The 24,820-nt window shown below is 38.8% G+C and overlaps 1 protein-coding gene across 4 annotated transcripts in view; it reads left to right on the top strand.

Moving 5' to 3' along the window:
• Positions 1–24,820, top strand: part of CCNY (cyclin Y) — a 120,785-nt gene that overhangs the window by 87,726 nt on the left and 8,239 nt on the right. For all 4 annotated transcript variants that reach the window (XM_066551432.1, XM_066551460.1, XM_066551449.1 and 1 more), the window contains 6 exons: positions 2,077–2,177; positions 5,192–5,227; positions 9,485–9,542; positions 9,645–9,764; positions 20,767–20,933; positions 24,196–24,358. In XM_066551432.1, the coding sequence (XP_066407529.1) occupies positions 2,077–2,177; positions 5,192–5,227; positions 9,485–9,542; positions 9,645–9,764; positions 20,767–20,933; positions 24,196–24,358 (645 nt within the window). The remainder of the gene's footprint in view (positions 1–2,076; positions 2,178–5,191; positions 5,228–9,484; positions 9,543–9,644; positions 9,765–20,766; positions 20,934–24,195; positions 24,359–24,820) is intronic.

Below are 24,820 nucleotides of genomic sequence, written 5' to 3'. Positions count from 1 at the left end.
GTGCTAGTTTCAGAAATAAGGTGCATTGCCCTAATTATTGATGTGTGTCAAATGTTAGAGTGCTGTTTACATAGGAAAATTTAAATCTGATAGTGGTGTTGCTATGTAGTTTTCTGTTTTTTGATTGTGTTTGCCTTGAATGAATCCAGTATATTTATCTAAAATTTTATCTAAACCTTTAAAGCGTGTTGTCACTTGTTATGCAGAAAGAAAACTTTCCATGTGTTTTTTTTCTAACAATGCTGAGATGTGTGTACATCACCTTTTTTTCTCCAGCCACTAGAGTCTCTTTTTTCTTGTTTTTAAGTAGCTTTGCCTTTATCATGCTTGTGCAAGGTACTCAACAGACTAATGCAGACATTTAAACTCAACTGTGGTAGAATAAGAGCTATGAATCACCAGTCCCCTAGTAATTCTCTCTGTGTGCATCAATGCTAGATAATAAATTTTATGGTATTAATATTCACAGTACTCCTAGTTTTTCTCTTTCTTGCCTAACATACAATAGCTTGCAAGGTAGATGGATTGTCAGCTTTCAAAGTATTACAAAGTACCTTTCCAAAGTCCTGAAGGATTTTTGAAAAGGGGTGTTTTTCATTTTCTTGGTACACTTTTTTGCTTCCAAGAAAAGCAGTTCAGCCAACAATTTTATTGGTCAAGTGAAGGACCTTGATAGAATTTGTTGGTAAGCTTTCAGGTAACTTGAACATAATGTTTCTACTGTTGTGGCAGCTTCAGAAAATGTTGGGGTTTTTTTCAATTAACAGGAGACTGTGTGGTTTTTCACTCATAGCTGTGAAGTACAGAAATATGACTTAGCTGTGTGTAGGTTTTACCAGGAGTCTGTCTGGGTAGTGAATGCTGTTAAGAAGTCAGCTGCCTATGGAAAGTGGAGCATTGGTGAGCTGATGGATGCTGGCACTTGTAATAATATCTGTTTTGGAAAGTGGGCAGGGGAAGATGTACTGAGGTAGGAGTCACAGGACTGTATCCTGGATTCTCAGTTCTCTGAGCTGGGAAATACCTGTGAATTCTGCTGATGGGATTGATATTGGTCCCTCCACTGAAACACTGGAAACTACATTAATTGTAAGATGAATTCAAATTTCCATGTTGATATGCTAACTGAATTTTAAACTAATTCTGTTGTGAGTTAAGTGTGTAATTTGACTGATCTTCACTTTGCTGACATAGGTTCTTGGTCAAGTTATTTGCTAGTGTAGATGGAATAAGCAAAGAAAGAATCAAAGAGGATTAAGAACTGAGAACACTATGAGCTGATGTGATTGAAACTGTTCTCTTTAGCCTGGTGGAGTCCTGGCTACTCTAAACAGCTGATGGAGAAGCTCTCAGCAAAAAATATTTAGAAATAGAGTTCTCAAATGCCAGTTTTTTGGCTTAATTTTCCAGTGTTTTTCTATGGTAGTGCAGGAAAAGGATTGAAATGTATTGAAAACCTTTTTTGTTAAGATATGGGGGTTTTTTCATTTGCTTATACTCTTCTGTTCTTTGATCAGTTTTCTTCCGTTCTTATAACAATCTATTATTGATAAATTATTTTTAATGAATTCTCCTTATTAATTTTGTAGTTCTACTGTAAAGACCTCTTTCCCTTCATTTTGTTAGGAGCTTTTTTAGGGTTTTAAATTTTTTTTTCTGCAAGCATGGTTTTATATCTGTTGCTAAACTAGTCTTCATTGCTAACACAATTTCTTTTTCACTCTTCCATTTACTCTTTTGGAATGAGGACAAAAATATAGGTCTTATTCATCTTTGCTTTCCAAGTGTATGTGTGTATTTGAGTAAGCCTGCAGAAAAATTTTTGCATGGTTTTGGGGAAGGAGGGACACAGGGGATTTGGGACTTGAAAGCATTAGCAAGTCTCAGGCAGGGGTTTTTGTGACTTTTGCACTGTTAATTATTTCTCAACTTTCTGAACTGCTTCCAAACGTGATCACATTACTGTGTGCATCATTGTGAGAGACAGAAATTTGTCTTTTTCAAATTCTTACATTTCCTCTAAAAAATGCTTTGGTGTTACATAATTGCCATTGTTCTTTTGCATGTTTTTCATAGCATCCTCCTGGGCAGTTGAGAAGGAAGTACAGTTCCTGCTCCACTATTTTCCTGGATGACAGCACGGTCAGTCAACCAAACCTCAAGTATACCATCAAATGGTGGGTTTTACTATTTATTTGTTTCTGGAAGCACTTGCATTTTATGTGTGTATTTATGTATATATATTTCTGAACCACTACTAAGCAAGCTTCAAAGGCTTTCGTTTTTGAAGTAGTAAATTTATTTCATCAGTCATGCTTGAGAGTTACTGGGGGATGTCTCAGATGAGCATTTTAAGTTTCACTGGTGCCTTTTTACTTTTGGAGAGAAATGAAGTTGATATTTGTAGAGTATTGTTCTTTCCATTTTGTACAGTAAGGGGAAAATAGAGACCAAATGCTGGGGCATTTTGTGCTCTTTGTTAATGGTTGCTGATAGCCTCTCTTGAGTTGGCTGTAGGTTGGTTACCTTGGTGTACACAAATGCAAAAATTTATTAAGACAGTGTCTCTGCTGCAGAGGTGTTAGATGAGAGACAAATCTATTTAGACTAACACATCCAAAGGAGTTTGTAATGTGGTCACTTAGACAGTCCTTAATTTTTCTGTTAAAGGAAAAAGAGAGGAGAGGAGAAAGGTTTTGTAGTTAAACTGATGCCTGATTTCCTCGTCAGCTCTTTCTGCCTGGAATATAGTCTTGCTTTTCTTCAGATTTCTGTCACTAGTAACTTAAAAATAGTTCTGATTAACACTTGAAAAAGGTCTTCCATTTCTGAGGTGTTTGGGCTTTTTTCCTTCTTGAATCTCATACTCTTCTGCTCTAAAATCCTTTGTATGCAGAATAAGTGCGGCCTTTTTGGGTGGGTTTTGGGTGTCTTCTTGCATTAGACCTGGTATGGCTCATGGGAAGAAGAGATGGGTTCAGGTGCAGCAGCCAAGAAACATTTTCAGGACACAGAAGGACGAGCTGGTAGTGAGGAAAAGGGTGGATTGTCTGGGAGAGACTCAGGTGCGTTGAGGGGAGCAGAAGGGCTGGAAGAGCCCGTGCTGGGATGGGGCAGGGGTCGTGCAGGGCTCAGGCCAGGCTGCCAGCATGGGGAGGGTTGGAAGCTGCAAGGGCTCAGAGGGCTTGAAAAGAGTCTACAGAGGGTGAGAAACTGAACTCTGGCACAAAAGTCTTTGCATCTTCTGTCCCAGCTGCACATTGGGCAGGTTGAAGGGTGAGGAGACAGTAGGATTATTGCTTTTGTAGGGCAACTTCATTTTTTCCCCCACACCTTGCATTCTCTACAGGAAAATTACTGTTGCACATAGATAAATCTAAGAGGGAGGCATTTTGCTCATCTCTTCTAGGTCATGTTAAGCACTGGTGTGTTTAAAATATTACTGTATCCACTGCAGCATCTGCAGCAGTCAGGGTGACTGGGGTAGGGTGATGGAAAGCTCCATAATCATCATTTCAGCACTCTTAGTGCCAGCTGAACCAGTGTATGAAAGGTAGAATGAAACTTGGGTGAGTTACTGTCTTGCAGCCCCGAGAGACTTTCAGATTCTGATACAGATTTCTAAATAGTCAATATTTTCTAAACTTAATTTGACATTTTGTTACAAAGGCAACCATATGGGCACCAAGCAGAGCTGTGCACACAGTTTCTTTCATCTGCTTTCATTAAGTGAACTTGGAGCTGCAAGTGTGTTCCTAGGGGCATAATTTAAAATTAAATTTTCGGATTAATTCATTTTGTGAATATCTTTCTGTCAAATCAAATTCATTCATAAATGTGGGCTTTTCTTGTGTTGAGTAACAGCTGTGATCTTTAAATGTCTGTGGTATACCCTATCTCTTGAGTCCTTAAATATGTGTTTGTAGAAAAAAGCCAAATTTAGAAAGCATGATCTAAGAACTTCTACTACAGGTAGGTAAAAGCTCATAAAAATTTAGTAAACTATATTTTCTTTTAATGATAAAAATGTTTTCTACTGTATGGCTGTTCAAAAAAAAACGCAATCAAACCTGAAATAGTTTAAAATTCTGCTAGCGTTTTAGCTCAAACGTATTCTTTTCCTAACATGCAGTATCTCAGTTTTCATGTAAAAATTCTGAAATAAAATCAGAGAGCATCTACTTGACTCTGAAAGGTGTTTTAAGGAAAAAAGGGGCAATTTTCCATCAGTGTAAGACATAAGTATCTAACGGTGAATCACTGATGAAACAAACTGTCCACAAAGAGAATCAGTGAATTCCCTCCTCCATCTTTTCCCCTTTAGCTTAGATTGGTTTTATGCTGCTGCAGTAAGTAGGGAGAGTGCTGGCTCAGCTTCATTCTTCAATAAAAATATATTGTGAGTAAAGCATGAGCTGGGAGTTAGAAACTGTAGGATAATAAGAATCCATGTTTTAATTTTGTTCCATCTCATGAGAACAAAATGAGATCAGTTAGTTGTGTATGTAATCAAAATCTTAACTTTCCGTGAATATAAGGACCCTTTTTGTCTGTGTGCAGAATATAAACAGGGGTGCTTGGGTGTGTGGTTGAGAGTAGGGGAAATGCATAATGCAGTTAGTTATTCAGGGAGTTGTCTTTCCTGAGTTAAAATAAGTAACTTGATGCCATAAAACTGTAGGAGTGGTATTTGAGTCTGCTCTTTGAGCAGCTATATAAAGACAGACACAAGCAATGGGTTTAAATATACAATCATAAGCCAATGGTGGTATAAACATCTTGTGTTAACCTGGCAGCAAAACTAAAGAGAATGTCCAATGCCTGTGGTGCTTTGTCTTCAGCCTTGGAAGTCAGTAGGGGTTTAACCATTGGGTTTAGTGGAATAGGGCATTAAATGCAAAGCATGTGCAACTTGATACATGAAGTAAGAAGATAATATAAATATGATGATAATATGAAGTAAATTACTTAATTACTAGTAAAAAGGATGTAGTTGAAATGTACAAAACAAATATTATTAAATTGTCTGTTTACAGCAATTTTCCTGATATCTAAGAGCCAACAAAAGAAAATTGGCTGTTGACCGTATACTGTTTGTCATGCTTTGTGCTAGGCTTGAAATTTGCATGCAATATGACAGAAAATATAATATGGCAGTCCTGAGATATTAACTCTGTATTTTTCTTTACAGTGTAGCTCTTGCAATATATTACCACATCAAAAACAGGTATGTGAATAGTGGAATCTTGTACTGAAAATATCTTTTTATTGAAACAAGTGAACTGCTCAAACCCTAAAAAATCCATGCTTTATTTCTTTCAAGACGTTTTTGGATACTCGTTTTCTTAACTTACAGGCTAGCAATAAGAAACACATGCATTTTATATAGGTATTATTTCACATAGAAAAATAAAAATTGGAGGATTAGGTACTGTAAAAAGTGGAACTACAGCTCAACATTGAAAAGTTGTGATGATTTAATGTTTGATTTTATATGCATTGAGCACTTCTGCATTGTTGTATATGTTGCTTTTACATGTAGAGAAATCTGAATAATATCTTTCAGTTTTGTATTTTTAGCTGCACCTTTGTAAAGTTAACGGTGTATGTCAGAGATCAGTTAGGATTTTGAAATAAAACCCATGAATTATACAGTAAGAGTGGCATTGTGAATAGATGTCATTCAAGATGCCTCAGAAAAAGAGCAGGTCCTGGCTTATCTCTCCTGGTGTAGTATGTTTTAGATCTCTGCTCAGTCAAGTTGATTGAAATTGAATAGAAAAAAGGTTCTCTAAAAAGTGACTTGGCACATACATGAGTTTTCTTCATGTTGAATTGTGTTTTTGTATCTTAAATTCCCTGTCCTCATGATACGTCACAGTATCCTAAAATAATATTTCCTGACATTTCTAAGGAGAGGTTGTATAAATAATTCAAGTTACTTTTGTGTCCATGGTTTTTCAATTGGCCTTTTCAGACAACTTGGCTTAGATCTTGATTTATCAAGCCACTTAGATGTTTTTTCTTCTGCACTATCAGAAGTCCAACTAGAACAAAAGGAATTACTCATGAGTTTAAAGTTCAGCTGGTACGTCATTCAGGACCATGGTTCAGGTCACTGGAACCCATCACACTTCTTGAAACAAGGCTGACATCCCAAGAGAAACCTTTACATGTGCACAAGGGCAGAAGGGCTTAGGGCTTGATTCCCTCTGAAAGCTCTTAGAAGACTTTGTGAGACATCAGTGGGCCTTGGACTGAAACATGACAGTATATAAAGCAAAAGTTGGAGTGAAATCTTCTCTTGAACTTTTAATCTCATTTACCAGGAAATAAGGCATGAGTGGTCATGCTTGGATTATTTGTTTATCCATCTGTGGTTCCTTTCCCCTCTTTTTTCCATGGTCCCTGGATTAGTTTGGTTAGCTAGTCAGTTTTTGCTATGCTTGAAAAAATAATAGAGATCTCAAAGATAATTAGACTCCAAAGTTTTGTGGAAATCAATTATTAAGTGTTCTCCTAAGTACCATGGCAGCTGAGTAAAAGGCTTGAGAGAATTGGGCACATTAGAGACTGCAAGAGGTAAGAAACCTCAGTAAGAATTCTCAAGTGAGCAGGAAGAACCCAGAGCCAGGGGCATCCAGAGCCACAGTGTGCCAGATGTGGCTATCTATGGTGATTGCCATGGAGCTGATCCCTGTCTGCAGGAAATTATGCCCATTTGTTGGCTTGCAGAGCCTGATGCAAATGTGACCTACAGCTGGTAGACAGAGAGACCAGACCTTTATAAAATAAAGAGTACTGTGTCAGCATCTTGAAAACAAATGCATTCTGACTGTTACTTTGTTGGGAAAGTTGCTATCTGTCCTTTCACTTTTGGGATGGAGAGGTGATTGATTCAGCAAACTGCTTGCTGCTGCTTTCCCTGGAATGTGCCTGGGGTGGGGAGGAGCTGTGCCTGCACTTGGGACAGTCCCAGCAGTGATGCTGGAGCCAGGCTCATGTGTGTCAGTTAGAAACTTGGGAATGAGGGATGTGAAACAACTGTTTGGTCTTGGGTTCGCTCTGATTTGGGAATGGTGGGACAATGTGATAACAGCACTCAGTTGTGCTTGCTGCTGAAACAGCAAGAGCAAAACATATGTTCTGTTTCCTGCTGTTATAGGAGAAAAGGAAGTTGTTGACGTATATGGGAGATTGTGGTTCATTAAGGGGGATGGGGAGTATGAAACCACTGTGACTCTTTGACTCAAGGTTCATTTTGACAGAAAATGAGTCAAGCATCTCCTTTTCCAGAGAATAATTCATTTTAGACAGTATTTAGTTGGTCCTCTTCTCCTGTATAGGAGACTTAAGCCAAAATTACTTCCTAATGTTTCAAACCCTCACCAGTCTAATTTTTTTGAGAAGCTATGCATGAAATATAATATTTCTTCACATGTTTCTCACATTTCATTTGATTGTAGCATTCTAGTTATCATTCCTCCCTTTCCCAGTGTCTTCTATCATGGTTATACTGATCAGTTTTCTTAATGTTTTTTTGTCTTAGCTACTCAACAGGTAATTAAAAAACTATGCCCATCTTGTTTTTGGAGGAATGCACAAGCATTGGTGAATTTGCTAAAGAAATAAAATAAACCCCAGCAAACTGACCATAAAGAATGCTTGAGTAATCACTAGATGGTCCATTTTTGAAAGAGTACAATGTGAGTTGCAATGAAGACAAAAACCTCTCAAGTTTTTTTAAATAGATTTTTGAGGACAGTCAGGTGTGACTTCATAGCATACAGCAGCTACAACCTGAAGAAATAAAACCAGAAATTATTTACATTGTGAAGTGCCATAGTTTACTGTAGCACGCCAATCATTTCAGGGAGACTACTTCTGCATTAAGATACTGGTTTTTTAGGTAGGGTTAAGAGTCTGGCCTAGACTCCTTGCTGATGGGAATTTTCTAGTAATTACCCCAGTCACCTCAGTCCAGGATTTGGTTTTATTTAATTTTTCATTTTGTTGTTTTCTTTTGTTGGTTGTTGGTTTTAATTTAGATGTTCTGTTTTATATTAAAAGTGTGTTTCTTTCCAGTGTTAGCCTCCATTTTAGTAGAAAAAATGTCACCTTCGAATGTTGAGTTAATAAATGTATTTTCCAGACATAACTCCACTGTAAAACTTGTGGTTTGTATGCTCTGAGAGACACGTGCTGCTAAGTAAAGATAGAAAATGTATTCAGTGGTTTGTTTGTTAAGAACTGTATGATCAGAGTACCAGGGATGCTAAAAATAAAGATGGGACTGTAATAAGTAGGTCACAGGGATGCATTTGTCCAGAAAGTGCCAGTTCTGGTACAGTGTTACTTCTTGGTTTTGTGTTTGTTAGTGTCCTTGCCAAAGTTACATACAGCAAAAATCTTATATTGCATCCTGGATGTTAGGCTTGTGAAGTTGCATCAATGTGCATGCTGATATTGAGCTGCAGGCATTTCAGAGAAACATCTTATAAAACAATGAATAGGAATATTATTTTGTCTGAATTTTTGTTTGTATGTGCTGCTTTTGGCTTTTAGAATTCATTAGTACAATAGGGTTTTTCAGATAAATGAAAAGTGAACTATGTATGTATTAACTAAAAGATTACTGTAAAAATAGCATTGCATATTAGTGAGCTATTGTAAATGCAGGTCCACAGATGAGGGGAGAGAATGATGCATCTGACTCCATCTTATCAGAAGGCTAACTTATTACTTTATTATACTATGTTATAGTAAAGAATACTATACTATACTAAAGAATACAGGAAGGATACTTACTGAATGCTACAAAGATAATAATGAAAACTTGTGACTCTTCCCAGAGTTCCGACACAGTTTGGCCAAAGAGTCAAAACAACTCACACTGGAGTCCAATCAAGCAATCACCTGTGGGTAAACAATCTCCAAACACATTCCACATGAGCACAACACAGGAGAAGCAAATGAGATAAGAATTGTTTTCTTTTTCTCTGAGGCCTCTCTTGCTGCCTTTCAGCTTTCCTGGAGATAAACCCTGGGTGAAGGAATTTTTTCAGAGAATGTGAATGCCACAGTAAACATTTACAATGTTGGTAATGAAGGAGGAAGAGGAATTGAGAGATTGCAGGGGTGGACATGAATAAGTTAAAAAAAGGAGAAAAGGAGAGTAAGCTGGCCTGATTTTATCAAGTTTGTAGTAGTGCTTTTTAAGCCTCATAGTAAAGAGCACAGCAGTTTTGTATCTTGGGCACTGAAAGCTGAGTGTTTTAGTGTGTTTTGTAATATGAATTTCATGTTACACGAGGGCCTTATGGCAGAGTAGGTCTAACCTGTATTTGAAAATCATGTTTCATCCGTGTTTCTAAGCACCCCACAGCATGGGGAGTGTTGGAGTTTGAATGGTGCACTTGTGTCTGTGAGGGTTGTGTGCTGTTGTGTTCAGATAATGACAGTGCTTTGGTTTTAATACTTTTAGGGACACAGACGGAAGAATGCTCTTAGATATTTTTGATGAAAACCTTCATCCCCTTTCGGTAAGTTCATCTGCCTCTCCTTCCCTTTCATGTGAACTGTCTTTTTTTTTCTGTCTGCTTCGTTTTGTTTCAGTCACCTATTTGGAAGTATTTCTTCCTTAGAAATCCGAAGTGCCACCAGACTATGACAAACATGACCCGGAGCAGAAACAGATTTACCGCTTTGTCCGGACGTTGTTCAGTGCTGCTCAACTGACTGCTGAATGTGCCATTGTCACCCTGGTGAGTGTCTGAAGGATGACATCAGCCATCTGACAGACCCAGTTTTGTTCTCAAAAGTTGTGTTTGCATGATTTCATACATCTAGGTGCTGCCAGGGAATTTTTTCTCACTATGGAGACTGAGGAAGTTTCTTGATGGGAGGAGATGGCACAGTTCATTTCATGGGTAGAGTAAGTGAGGAAGAAGAGATTGGGTAATGTGACACAAAACCTGGGGTCCTGCCTTCACAGAGTGTTACAGGCCACCAAGGTGACTTATAGAAAATGTAGGTGGCATAGGTGGTCTGAACATGAGGGAATGTTAAAAGCAGAAAGTCTTCAACTTTCAGGGAGTTTGCTGTGCCTCACTGTAGCTCCCAGGAGAGACTTGGGAACAGCTGTGGGTGATTTGATAGCACTAATAGGAGTTGACTGGCACATGAAGGATTCAGTGAGTGACTGGGACACGTTGGCTCTCTTCTGCTTCCACTATGCTTGTCGTGGGATTGAACAATTGTACTCAAGTCTGACGTTTAGCTGCTTAAAAATAGCACTACACAAAAGAAGGGTCGAATTTTCAGCTGGTGTGGATCAGCATAGCAATGTGGATTAAAAGAGCTAAAGTGATCTCTACCAGCTGGGAGTTTCTTAATTTTCTTGAAATTTATATCCTGCCAATTCTGACAAGTCTGTTCAGCTTTCAGTCACAATTTTGGCCATGTTCTTCTCACAGGGATTTTAAAATAACAAAATGGTTTTTTACTACTACAACATGTGGTTTCATGACAGCTTAGTTGTGCATTTTAGATGGAGGAAGGAGAAATTGGAGAAGGTGAATTTTGAAGTCCAGGCCTACTCATTTCCTCTGTTAATCTATTTCCCTTGGCTTCTAAGATTAGTTGGCAGGCTTTTCTCCTTCAGACAGTCAGAATGAGTTGTACTAGCCAGTAAAGAGCAGGAATACAAGAGAAATAGGGCAAGAAACACCCACCAGTGCTCCACCCTTCCATGTTGTGGTTTTACTCTACCTGGTCGCTTGACAGCCAATATTTGTTTTCTGAAATGACATTTTGCCTGTCTCTTGTACATAATTGTACTAAGTGCTTGTCCTTTTTCCTTCATAAGTGTTTTCTGCTGGAGACAAGATATGTTGTATGAATCAGTATGTTCTTCTGTAATTTAATTAACCCACTGTCAAATACCTTGTATTTGTCTGTTATTCAATCTTAAGTTATTTGATCAGTGAGGGCACTGTTTAGTAGAAGACAGGGGGCTTTTTTCCCCCCTTTTTTTACAGCATTATCTTTCTGTTACTGCAATGCATGGGAAGTTCTTTGCCACAAGTCTTATATAACTACTTCCTTGCCTCTTCTGATTCTTGTGTGGTCCCCTTGCAAGTAACTCTTCTGAAGTATAAATGTTTTTAGTTAATTTGTTATATTGCAGAAGCTGTTTCCATAGTTGTTAGTGCTTGAAAACTTAGGTGACTTGGGTTTTTTTTTTTTACCCAGTGCAATGGTAATAGGAAAATGTATTCTAGCCTAGTTCTCAGAACAGCCATGCAGATGCCTATGGGTAGATTTGGTGCAGGTGATCAGTGTTTACCATTCTGCTGTTCTTGCCTGTGTTGTCAGGATAATAGCACCTGCCTGACCCCCCTTTCCAGAAACCTTCAGAGGGTTATACATAGTGTTTTACAAGTGTGAAATTCTGCTGCTGCTGTTCTCAGTTTTCTCTGTACTTCTAGATCCCATTTCTTTATTTGTTTGTGTCATCAGGAGGGGCCCCAGACACAGATTGTGTTGTTGTTGAAATACTCATGTGTGGAAACTAATCTGTGAAAAAGCAAGCGGCCCTTTCCCCCTTCCCACACTCCTGAAATCTTAATAATGTTGATCCTGCTGTTTATGAGCCTTGCAAGTGCTTTCAGTTTTGATATCCTGTCTGGAGAAGGAGAGATCAGCATTCCCTGCTGTGTTTTGCCATAGTCTGGCTGTCCATCAGAGAGCAATCTGATAGCCCTGTCTGCCACTTGTTCCTCCTGGGAGGGCTGCCAGAAGGCAAGAGGTGTGGGGATCAAGGACATTTTGAATAAGATGCTACAGCTTTCTTTCTTTCACTCACTGTATTTATTTTTAAACAGTTCTAAGGACCCTTTTTTACTGCTCACATTATTAACATGGTCTGATGTGCGTGCTTGAATGCACCCACTGTTTGTCTTGGTACGTGCATTAACCAGGTAAAAGCAGCAGCAGTAACAATTAGTTCTGCAGCAGCCTGTGTTCAGTGCAGGAGCTGAGTAAATGTGAAACTCCAGACTCTGAGATAAGCTACTCTGCAGCAGAAATCCTGCATTGTGTGGCTTCAAGCACTTAATTAAAATATTTCAATTAAAGCCTCCTTTATTACAGCAAAACCGATTTATAATTAAACTAAAAATTTAATTTTCACATAGCCTCCAGAGCTGCCAAGAGATTTTCCATACTGATAGGTGGAAAATTAAAACCTCAGGTTGAAACAATTAAATACTAATTCACATTATTTATTTATAAAATAATACCATAAGAATAAAATTCGTTCTAAGAATTGTTTTGCTAATTTAAAGCTTGTGACTAGTGGTTCTAACCCCAGTGATCAGCATAACTGTATTCTGTGACCTGACTTATTGAAAAAAGTCTCTCACCCCAGAGTATTCCCACCTTTGCTAAAACTGAGGAATGCCTGTCTCCTCTTTAACATCTCCCTCAGTGCAGAGGTGGGAAGTTGTACTTGTGTTAATGTACTAATTGGATGGCAAATAAAAATGTGAACAGGAGTGTTACTCATACGAACATGAAAACAATGCAGTGTTTGCATGTCAGGAGAATTAAATATTTATGCTTTGTTCTTTTGTTCTGTGAAAACAATCCTATGAACTAGACCTGAAGAGCAGAATGGTCCAAGTTTTCTGCTTTGCCTTGGCACGACTTCCTTGAGTTTTTTGCAAATAGGCCAAATTTAAGGCACTTTTAATATACATCTGTGTCCCTAGTGGTTTCATTTTGCATTTGCAAGTGTGCTGGGTCTGCATGCTGTAGATAGATCAGATACAGTGATATGTAAATACATACAGTACACAAGCTGAATTATTCTGAGAAGTTCAGAGGAGCATGCTTTTGGAATACCTTAAAGAGTTCATACTGTGACTGAGGGGATTTGATATTAGCAAATTTGAAATTTGAAGTATGTAGGAATAAATTCTCCTTATGAAAAATAGGGATTTAATTAATCCAGCCAGATGTTCGAGTTCTTACTGTACTCTTCGGTCACATTTTCAGCACTTAGGTAAAGAGAGAATACTGCTGAGCTGTATTGTGAAAATTATTGTATTTGCAGAGAATTTTATTTTGTTTTCTGTGTATTTGGAGGAATTGTGCAAGTTTACTGGTTTCCTTTTCACTAGGATGTTTTTACTGGTTTTGAATGTTGATAAAACTTTTTTTATCAACATTCAACAACTTTTGAATGTTGATAAAATACTTTATTTAAAAAGTATATTTCAATTGAGGTATAAAAAAAATTGATACTCATTTAAAAGGAAAGGAAAACACAAAAGGGTGTCCAGAGTCCATAGAGGCACTTGATCTGCCGAGGTCCTTTTCTGCTGGAGTGTAACCTCCAGCCTTTCTACAGCTGATGGAAGATGCAGGTTTCCCTGAAGACCTTGGAGTGCCATCCAAAGCAGTGCTTGTTGCAGTGCTGTGAGGCAGCCTGAGTGTGGCTGGGTGTGAGCCAGGCCAGGCAGTGAACCTGGGCTCTGTCTTGCCGTAGGAGGAGAGTTGTGTGCATCCACTGGTGTTGGGGATCTTCAAGCATTCCTGGTGAGGTGCCAAAGCCCAGCACTTGGTCACATCAGAAGAAGGTCTTCAAGGTGTAGAGAGAAGTCCTTTGACCTGTGCTGTTGATCCTGAGCTCCCTGGCAGCTGGATGTGGCTCAGGGTACTTCTGGAGGAGGGCAGGAGGAACCTGTGCTCTGGATACTGGTGGGATAAGAGATTCTGGCCCCTGGCTTTAGGGCTGTTCTTATCTTTTCATTATGGTCCAATGTACAGCACATGAGTGATTACCAGTTAATACTTACACGTCTACTTAGTCAATTCTTGCCTTAGTGTTGCTGGGATATGCACTTAATGCAAAGAGGACAGTTGAGGTGGGCATTGAGGGAGAGTTCTTTTTAAATCGCAAGGGAAGAGGACATTCTAAGAGTTGATGCCTCTTGGGCCTCTGTGTGGGCAAAGAATGAATGCTGATTCCAGTTTTAGATGGGAAAGTCAATGTTGCCTAACACTTGGAGTGCATTTGACATGGATTATAGGTATTTCTCTTAAAAAGAGTAATTTTGGGGGCAAACCTGGAGATGTGTGACTTTTCTCTCAGTTCCATTCGTGCTTTCTATAAATATCTGTAATGGTACTTTGCAGTTCACCTTTTTTCATAGTTTTGTGACTGCTCTTGTTACTTCTTTTCACCATTTGGTCTCAGAAATAAAAATGGGGATGAATTTGCAAGGACCACAATGAGATGATGTCCTTTTCCACCAAATAGGTGGCACCAAACCTTTGTAGAATATTTTAAATGCCCAGCTGGGCAATTGCAAACCACGGTTATTTCTGGAGAGTCGTGGTGGGGAACTGGCTGATGGCTTAGAACAGAGCATATGGCAGTTTAGTGATTGGATTAGAGCCTGATTTGGCTGTGTGAGACCCGCTACCAATTATAATCTTTTCCATAAAGATATCATTTCAGTTTCAAGGCTTTGTGACACACTGAAGTTTTCTCATTAGAGAGATGAGTCTGTATTTTTCCATAATATGTTGGGATGGAAATGTCTTTATTAGTTACTCTGTGCTCCTGCAATTTACAGTGTGGGTTACCTGATAAGGGGGAATGAGGTGTTTGCAAATAAAGGTTAATTTGTAGATTCTCAATTATAGTAATTAAAATAGCAAAGCCATTGTCTCCTTTTTGTCAATGTTAATCAAGTGAGAAATAATTTAAGCCACTAGAGTTTTATTGGCAAAATAGAGGTAGAATTTTACATAAAGCCCTATAAAAACCACGTGGGAGAAGATAATGTTTTGCTCTTGCTGCTGCCTCAAAATTCAGAATTATTCTAGTCATGACAGTGACATTCCTCGGAGATTGCCCATTGCTGAGTGTCCTGAGACTCCCAGTCAGTTCCTTGGGGGCAACACACAGTTCCTGACCTCTTAGTGTGGCACCACAGGAAATTCTAGTAGTGCATACAAATATAATTGCATAATAATTTCAGTTGCAAGGGACTTCTAGAGGTTATGTCTGGTTTGGCCTTTTCTCAAAGCACAACCAGGCTGATCAGGGCCTGACCAGTTGAGTTCTGAGTTTCTCTGAGGATGAAAATTTCATAACTTCCACAGAAAACCTTCTCCATTGCTTTAGGGAAGCCTAAAAAAAGAACTACTGTATTTTTAGTGTTTAGACTGCAACTCCAATGTGATAAGAGGTATCAGTGCAGTATTGGAAGTTAATGTTGAACAGCTTCAAGATGAAGTTACAAAAAGAAGCAAAACTTCTCTAAGAGCCCCATTGTATTTTAAAAAATGAGTGGTTTTTGTGATTGTGAAATACTGAAATGAAATTATTTGACATTTTCATATTTGGTATATATCCTCCTGAAGAGGGGAAAAAAGGGAAAGACATATTCTCCCAGTATTTTAACTTTTCTTTTTACTTGAATGTATTATATAATGTCCAAAGCCTGCTATATTTCTCTGAAATGGGAAACATGAGATGCTGTTTCTCACTAATTAAAAATCAACTCTTCAATGCTATCTTTAGTTTTCAGTTTCTTCAAATGATTTATGTTCTGTTGATTGGGATGTTGTGTAACCAACACTCTGCTATCCAGGATCATGGGGAGCCTGACATCTTAGATAACTGGGACAACACAGGATGCTGTGGATAGCTACTGTTAAACACTTGGGGAGAGCAGGATGGATTCACCCACCTGCAAACAACCACCCTGGGGATTAGTTCAAGCTCAGCAGTGGCCCTGCTGGAGCAGCCCTGCTGGGCCTTGGATGCTGATGCTGATAGTTTGTGCCATGTTACAGTTCTGTGTTTGGATGAAAAAAGCCCCCTAGGACTAGTGGTTATAGTGGATGGCCTAATGCTGTTTAGCATGCCACTGCAAGTCCAGGTCCTGGGAGTCAAGATCAGAGGCATCCAAACTAGGTCAGCATGGAGCTGTTTCAGTCTGGCAGATTTAAGAGCTGAAGATATGTGCTGAAACAAATCAGTTCTGTACTTCTGCTAGACCTGAAATGGCTTTGCAAGCCATTTAACTACATTCCTGTGGTGTTACATCTAAGCTAATGAACCTCTCCAGAGTTCATTGAACTTCCAGCCAATTTGGGATTATCTATACACATGGAGTGGTAATTTTATTTAATTAGTATAAATAAAGTCTCTTTCATTCAGATAAATGAATTTTTAAAAGAGGCAAATCACCAAATTGGTTTCACTTATGATTAAATAATAATTTGCTAATACTCCAAGTATAAAGGTCAGTCATTGTGAAAGCTTGGTGTTAGTCTGTGGGAAAAGATGGAAAATAATGCAATATTGTTCCTTTGAAATCTGAACTCTGTGCAGTGTGCATTCTGACCTGTGCTTAGTTGTTAAAACATCCCCAGTGAGGTGCAGCTCAATTGTCCATTGAAGCTTGTTAGACTGACACATGTGAAATCATGTGATTCATTCCCAAATGCAGGATGTAGAGTAATAATGAAGGTACCAGACTCTGAGGTATTGAGTCTGTAAATAAAAATGTATGGACAGACCAATGGCCACTGGCCTTTTCCCAATCAGAATTGTCTTTTCATTTCAGCTAGGATGTGAATTATGGTACAAGTGAGTTTTCAATATTGTAGTGTTGTTGTTACTAACACGGAGTTGTATTTGTTCTTTGCAATCTGGAAAGAATTCAGAAGTGTGTATTGTTTGACTGAAACCACTGAAAGTTTTTGCTCATGTCACATCAGTAACTTTAATCTGTATAAGTAGTCTTGTTATAGTTATCTAAAAAATATCTCTACATACAGTCATAGAACTAAGTGGGCAATGAAAAATGTGATGAAGATGGCTCTTGGATGCCATGAAATTGCTTGACCAGAACTAGTTGTTAAATTAAAGCAGAATATATTTGAGTCTTTTGAGAATTCGGCTTTTGAATGTTTAATAGAGAAGTACGGAAAAGTTCTGCCTCAAAAGCTTACATTTGGGCACTGCAAAGGATGAAGCAAATTTGGAAAAAAGTAACAATGGTGCAACAGCTTCAATTTGTTTTAAGTTTTAGCTCCATTCTTGAGCATGGATACAGCTGTTAAAAGTTGGTGGAAGCAAATGATATTTTAACGTCTAGACACTAAAAGCTCTTTAGTTCTGTTTCCATGGAGGAACACCTGTCAAAATAATCAAAAAAGACAGATAGTTCTTACACGTATGTTGTAAAAAAAAAAAAGGGAGAAAGAAAAATAGCATTTCTTACATTGTTTCTTTTGTATTTTTTTAATTTTTGCCATATAAACCAATTTATTCCAGCATTCTGAGATGGAAAATGTAATATTCTTTTCTAGTGTGACCTTTTAAAATTCAATTTTATTATATTACTTCATAGCAGCTAGTTCTAAAGTAGATGTTGAAAGTGTTTTGCTTTTGAAAATTAGGCCAGTGAAATTCATTACAAGAGCAAAGAGAAAAGTACACTGAACCACATAGTACACTCATAATCCCAGTCTGTTTGATAAAAACCCCATATTTAGGAAAATGACCCTTGTGTTTAAGACACTGTTTAATGTTTAGACATAATTGCACACAAATTCCATATTTCCATATCTCACGTTTACCATTACAGGGCCAACATTTCCAGTGATTTTTTTTTTTTTTTTTTAAATGAGGTGGAGCATGCCTCCCTGTGTGTGTGGGAAGACTCACTGGCTTTTGCCAGCAGAAGCAGGTGGTATTCTCCCACCAGCAATGAGTTTGTTTGGGATGAATAGTGTAGTGATTAACCACCCCACCAGCCTTCCTCTTCAAACAGGCTGAGAGCCACCTGGCCATTCTCCAAAAGTCCCTCCTGATTCAGCACATCTTTGCAGCAGCCAGAAGCACCCCCTGCAGTAGTGAGAGCATGGCAGACTCTGCCTGTCCTACTCTGATGTCCCATCATGGGCTGGTACTGTGTCCCACTAGGGCATTGTATATTGAAATGCTCTGGAGTGAAACCAGCTCCATTTATCAGAAATAATTAACTTGGGACACATTTACATTGGAAACTGCTCACTTGGCTCTGTGTGTGCTGCTGTTATGAGGTTGCTCTACATCAGCAGGGCAAGAGCTCAAGTATGTACCAGCCTGAATTTCCCAGTCTGCAGTCAGTGGATTCTCTCTGGGAGAGAGACACAGGGAGAGTTAGAAGAAAGACTGTGTGTGCCTGGGTGAGCTTGATTAAAAGTTGAACATCTACACTAATGTCTCCCAAAGGTGCACTGATGATGTCACAAATCCTGGATTACAGCGAGTTCTCGCACTGACTGAGGACCTTATTAAACTTTAACAAGTGTTTGCTGCAAGCAGTCTTGTTCTTTTTCTGTCTTCTCTTACTTGAATCTATACTTAAAACCCAAGACTGAGTTATGGAGGCCACAGCAAGTGAACAAAATAAATGCTCATTTATGGCATTTTCAAGAAAGGAGTTGAAAGCTACACTAAGTGCCTTTCTAATGGAGAGCTGTTTATCATCCTCAGTTTTACTGGAGTATGATAAAGAGACTTGTTCCAGCAAGCAGTATATCTGGAGTCATGCCCAAGTTATCACCAAGGAAGCAAGAGTGATTTTTCACAGCCCTCAACATGCTATTGGAAGATGCATCAATATGGTAATGAAGTAGGTGTAGGAATAGAGTCTCATCAAACTCCTATTGAGTTTTTTATTCTGATTTCTCAAGTATGTGCTGGTGGGAAAATAGTGGCAAGTTTATGCTGCCTTTTTAGTGAGGTGTAATTTCATCTGCTGTGCGGATGGACCTTGACAGGCTTGAGAGGCTGTGCAATACTCATGAAGTTCACCAAGGCCAGCTGAAAGGTCCTGCACGAGGGTCAGGGCACTCCCAAGCACAAAATGCAGGCTTGAGAGCAGCCCTGCCAAGAAGAACTTGGATGTGTTGGCTGGGAAGGAGCTGGATGTGTTCAGTGTGCTCTCGCAGCCCAGAGAGCCAAACGTGTCCTGGGCTGCATCCAAAGCACCGTGGGCAGCAGGTGGAGGGAGCCTGTCCTTCTGCTCTGTTCATCTGAGTGCTGCATCCAGCTTTGGGCTCTCTGACATTAGAGGGGCATGGATCAGCTGGAGCAAGTCCAGAGGAGGGTGATGAAGCTGATCAGAGGCTGGAGCACCTCTTCCATGACAGGCTGAGAGAGTTGGGGCTGTTCAGCCTGAAGGAAGAGAAGGCTCTGGGGATGCCTTGCAGCAGCCTTCCAGTACTTGAAGAAGGCTTACAGGACAGCTGGAGAGGAACATTTTATGAGAGTTTTTAGTGATAGAGCAAGGGCTATAAATGGCTTTAACCTGAAGGAGGTTAGATTACACATTAGGAAGAAATTCTTTATAAGAAGGTTGTGAGATATTGGAACAGGTTGCCCAGAGGAGTGGATGCCCCATCCCTGGAAATGTTCAAGGCCAGGCTGGATGGGACTCTGAGCAACCTGTCTAGTGAAAGATGCTCCTGCCCATGACAGCAGGGTTGAAACTACATGGCTTTTCAAGGTCCTTCCAAGCCAAACTGTTCTATGATTCTATGTCTTTCCTTGCAATATAATTCTTACCTGTTTATGTTTTCTCTAAGTGCCTTTGAATTTCAGCCCCCACAAAATCCTTACTTAGTTGTTTTTCTCTCTGTCTTTCTAAGCCAGAAAGTTCTCTCTCTTTCTGAGCTAGAGCTGTACCTTAGAAAAGATATATTTTCTGATTTTTGTATGATTTATCTCATATAAATGTGGAGTATTCATTCTAAGTCTGCCAAAACTGGATGTGAAAAGTTGGGATTTAAAAGGTTTGCATTAACAGAGAGTCAAATTCTGCATTGATGTGAAGAAAGTTAAATTATCTGCTAATTTGAGTGGCATAATATTACAACTTCCACATGCTCTCTGCTTATGAAGCTCCCAGTGCTAGTGTATTGCTTTAAAGAAGTTTTCAGCTTCCCAGGGATGACTCCAGGGAATGCTGTATTTTCATTATTTGAGGAGCAGTTTTGCTTGCAAAGTTGACAAATTGCCTTATGTGATATAGACTGTAAGGAGCTTGTTTACACAGGCTGTCTGGAAAGCAAAAGACAGTGTTTTGCACAGAACCCCCAGGTAGTGCAGACATCAGGGAGATCCATGTGCCACCTTCTTACTGAGCTTTGTTTCTGCAGTCTCACCATTAACAGATTTTGTACATGGAAGTCTTTTCACAATGATCTGTTAAGGCAAAAGTCAAACTTCCATCTTCACTAATGAGCTTGACATATAATTTGGAATTTTGTTCTTAAATAATAGTAGTTTGCTTTCCTTGAAGTAAAATAATTTTTTTAACAATTAGTGGTATTTTGTTTTACAGTACTATAAGATAGAGTTAAGGTTTTCTTCAGCTTTAGCATGGCAGGCAGGGGAAAATGACAGCTAAAGAAGAAATGGTGTATTTAGCAGTCTGGTCTTTGACCTCTTGAAATGGGTAATCGGACCAGAAGGCAAAGACCAACTAAAGTGGTTTTATCACATCCAGTTTTGAGCCTGGCATTAACATGCCATGTATTTGAAACTACAACTTTTATAATAAAATAATCTTCTTGAAAGCTTTTTTAACAGCATACTGTTTTAGAATTGCTGGAATGGGAATCATTTTCTTTTTCGTTTCTATTTAGTAGCAAAATAGATCAAATCTTGATTTTGATGTGTTTCCACAGGTATATCTTGAAAGACTCTTAACTTATGCAGAGATAGATATTTGTCCAGCAAACTGGAAGCGAATAGTACTGGGGGCGATTCTACTGGCATCTAAAGTGTGGGATGACCAGGCAGTGTGGAACGTGGATTACTGCCAGATCCTGAAGGATATCACGGTGGAAGACATGTGAGTGAAGGTTGTTTATCTTTGTCAATGAATGCCAACATCTGTGTCTGAGAGGGGGATGGGAAGTTCTTTCATAAATTATATGAAGTTTGTGTATTTGTGTTGTATCTAAACATGGTGAATGCTGATAGATGGCATGAGGTCAGCTTGACAGCTGCTTACATAGAAGACATGAATTATTTTTCTTTTCTGGTTGAAGTATATTTTACCACTGGATACTCAGGCATAATAATGAGAACAGATCTACAGAATATTTAAATGTATGGTTTGATAAAGTTCCCCACCTCCAGTGAGCCTGCATGTATTCACTTCAGCATCATTTACTGTCATGATATAATTCTCCATGCAGAGAATGGACATATAAGGCAGGAAAGGAAGTTATCTTAATGACCTTTAGATGATCACCCAGTTATTTATTGCCATTATTTAAAATGGATGCTTTTGGGTTTTGACCTTTTTTCCCCTCGTATCCTGCTGTATTAGTTTTCAAGATGTTAAAAATCTAGACAGAATGAGATTTCCAAAATAGAAGAGGGAGAGAAGATGGACAAGAACCAAAATCAGGCCCTTCACATTTCTGTGTGTAATATTCCATGCAGAAGAATTTGCTAATGGTTCCTTAACTGATTGAGTGGAATCTGAGTGATTTTACAAATTTAGTTTTCCCCTTGATCCTTTTCTCATGCTTTTTGAGTATTCAGTAGCAGTGGGGGTCTCCTTCCACTCCCTTCTCCTCCAAAGCAAATCTGGGTGCTTTTCAAGTGTTCCTAAGCTGGGACATGAGCTGAAGTGCTGAACAGCTTGAAGCAGAGTCACAGGTTTGACTGTGCCATATGACGGTATTAATCAGGAATGGTTACAAATGTGAGGTTTGAAATGGATAATTCTCAGGGCTTTTCTTGAAGGCGGTGTGAAAGGAAACAAAAAAAGAAGTTATTGTTTCTGACAAGCACATGTGATGGTGCTACTGTTAGAAGCTGCACTTGAGCTATGTAACACCAATACTCACATGGCAGACCTGTGCTCACATCAGCCATTTTCTGCACTGCACATTCCCTAAGCCAAACTGTGATGAGTCCTTGTCCTCAAGGATTTTTAGCTTCTTACCCTTTCCTGGAAAGATTTTAGGGTTCTCACAAACTGGAAACCCAGAAGCCTCTGGGGGAGCCCAAGTTCTCTATATGTACTTGGTGATCTCCATGGGCTTTGTGTTTAGGGCTCTGTGTGAATCCCCCAGCAAAGATTCTGGTGCTTTTATTCCTGCTGTCAGTTTTTCTAAATTTTGTTTTCCTCCTATCTGCAATGGATTTTTTGGTGGATTTTTTTTCTGTTTTATTTTTCAGCTGGGACAGTACAGTATGATGATTTTGAAGTCTCTGGCTCTAAGCAAGACAGGGCCTTTCATTGTATTAGTAAGGCAGAAGATCTAGGTCAAAATCTTCAATTTGTGTGAATCATTCAGCATAAGTGGATCTTGCAAAACATCAAGCAGACCTTTCAGGGTTTTATAAGTCAGCATCAGTGCAGCGAACTGTGCCTAAAAGTGGAGAGTGGAGAACTTGGGAGTACTGAAGTGGAGTGGGTACCTGTAGTCTTGTATGTGGCATTACTTTGAATTTCTGAGGAGTGGCCTAGGAAAGCACATGCTAAAGCAGTCTGAAGGAGATGTATGGGGAAAGAAGGGTGTGGTGGTTAGTTAAATTATGTAAGTTCAGTAAGAAATACTTGTGTGCTTTTGTCCTTTCTGATCTGTAGCTAGTCTACTGATCCAACTTGAGATCCTGGAGATAGGGGATAATAAGAAACTGAGGCTGTGTATTTGAGATTTTTGAGGGTACCCTTCAGAGAGGGTTCAGCCAATGTCTTCTGTCAGTAAAATAGGCTTTATATTATCAATTAACATAGAGCTTAGCTTGCAGAATGCACAACCTTGCCAGTATAAAAGGACATGTAAGGGTAATATTTTGTTTCTATTTATAGACATTTTTACTTGGATTTTTAAGTTGGATTCTTCAACAATGTGAATTTAAGCCCATGACTCCATATCCAGCTTTTAGTTAGTCTTGTAGTATTAATTAGTACTTATTATGTAAACATAGAATTTTGGCACAGAGAGTGAGGATAAGGAAGGACAATTCTTATAATGTAAGAATTATATAAGGGTAAAGAGTGAAAAGGAGAAAAATAATTCAGTGTTAAAAAAATACTGCACCAGTACTTTTTATCTTCAGATCCTTCCTCTTCTACTGCCAACTGTGCAATTTCTGTTTCATATTCCTTGCACATTTGCACAGCAGTCAAAATGTAACTTAAAGACAATATAATCAGTCAATGCCCACTGGTAACACAGCAGTGCAGTCTCTGGGCTTTCCAGCAAACACTGATAGCCTTCACCACTCATTTATTTTTTTTTATTTCTCATATCTTGAAATCATTGCTTTGAATGTATCATATACCCCTGCATAAGTATTAAGTAGGATATCAAAACAATTTATGAAAATATCCAGTCTTTAATTTTGTTAGTTGGCTTATTTCTCAGTGTACTTTTTAATGTATTGGTGTAGGTAATCATGTATTTGTACACCCAAGTTTTACAGGGTGGGAGCTCAAACAGGAGCTCTGTTCCTATCAGGTGTTTTGACAAACATGTTTTGTTTAGATGCTGGAAAACACGGTGATCACCACTGTGAATTTTGGTTGCATGTCTAAGGGAAAAATTGCTTTATTCTGTTCATAAAGAGAGTATGATGAAAAATTCAGGTTTCCCATGACTAATTCTAAATGATTGATTATGAAGAGCTGCAGGGAGTAAATATCTTCTTCAGTAATTTATGTGCTAGAGTAATTTGCAGCATTTATGAGAGGAGCCTGACAAATTTAGGACAAATTTGTGTGTGTGTTGTTGTGGCATAGCTGTGTGTGCAGACCCACCTAGTGGAGGTAAGGCAGAAACTACGAGAAATTTTTTTCCCTGCTAGGTTTCTTTCCAAAACCGTGTTAGCTAAACTGAGAAAGGTGCCCTTGCCCTAGCAGAACTTTGTGTCTGGATTTGATTGCCATTGCAGTAGCAGCTGCGAGGTGCAGCATCTCTCATATTTCTCATTGGTGTGATGGAACTTGGTAGAGGAGGTCAAACCTTAGGCTGGGATAATTGCATATGGCAAGAATAAAAAATGAACTTGAACCATTTGCAATTTAAAGTAAAACTACATTCAGAATGCACAGTCTGAAGCACGTTTCCATGTTTATCTTCTTTCTGCAGGAATGAGCTGGAACGCCAGTTTCTTGAGCTGTTACAGTTCAATATCAATGTTCCCTCCAGTGTTTATGCCAAGTATTATTTTGATTTGCGTTCCCTGGCAGAAGCCAATAACCTGAGTTTTCCCTTGGAGCCCCTCAGCAGGGACAGGGCATATAAACTTGAGGTAAGACTCTTTTTAGGTTGCTCGTGTTAAATGTATAGGGGGATTGGGAATTTCTGTGCTTTTTCTCTCTTCTCCCATCTCTTCCCAGATACTCCCATGAGGTATTAGAATATCATAAGCCTGATTTTTATAGTGGTTTTGTTTATGTTTTGAGTATTCATGTTTGTGGGGACAGCTTTTTGACCCTGTTTGCTTCATACCTTACCTTGCTTTCCATTTCTTTTCAGTTGCAGTTGTCTATATTGGCCTTGTGAAAGTACCCCCAAGTTTTATAATTATTATATTCACAATCTAGTGGTGTTTGTTCATTTGGTTTCTTAAAACTGATTATCCACCTTAAATGACAGAATATTAACAAACATTGCTGATAATAGCTATTCAGTGTTCTTCTTCTGCAAGTGCTCAGTTTCATATGGATCCGAGTTTATCTCCCATTATGTTTTTCTCAGTAAAGGGAGAACA

This window comes from Molothrus aeneus, chromosome 1 (assembly GCF_037042795.1).
Source record: "Molothrus aeneus isolate 106 chromosome 1, BPBGC_Maene_1.0, whole genome shotgun sequence".
In the NCBI taxonomy this organism is placed as follows: Eukaryota; Metazoa; Chordata; class Aves; order Passeriformes; family Icteridae; genus Molothrus; species Molothrus aeneus.
Note: the sequence above shows the minus strand (reverse complement) of the source record. Positions and strands in the feature narration are given on the sequence as shown.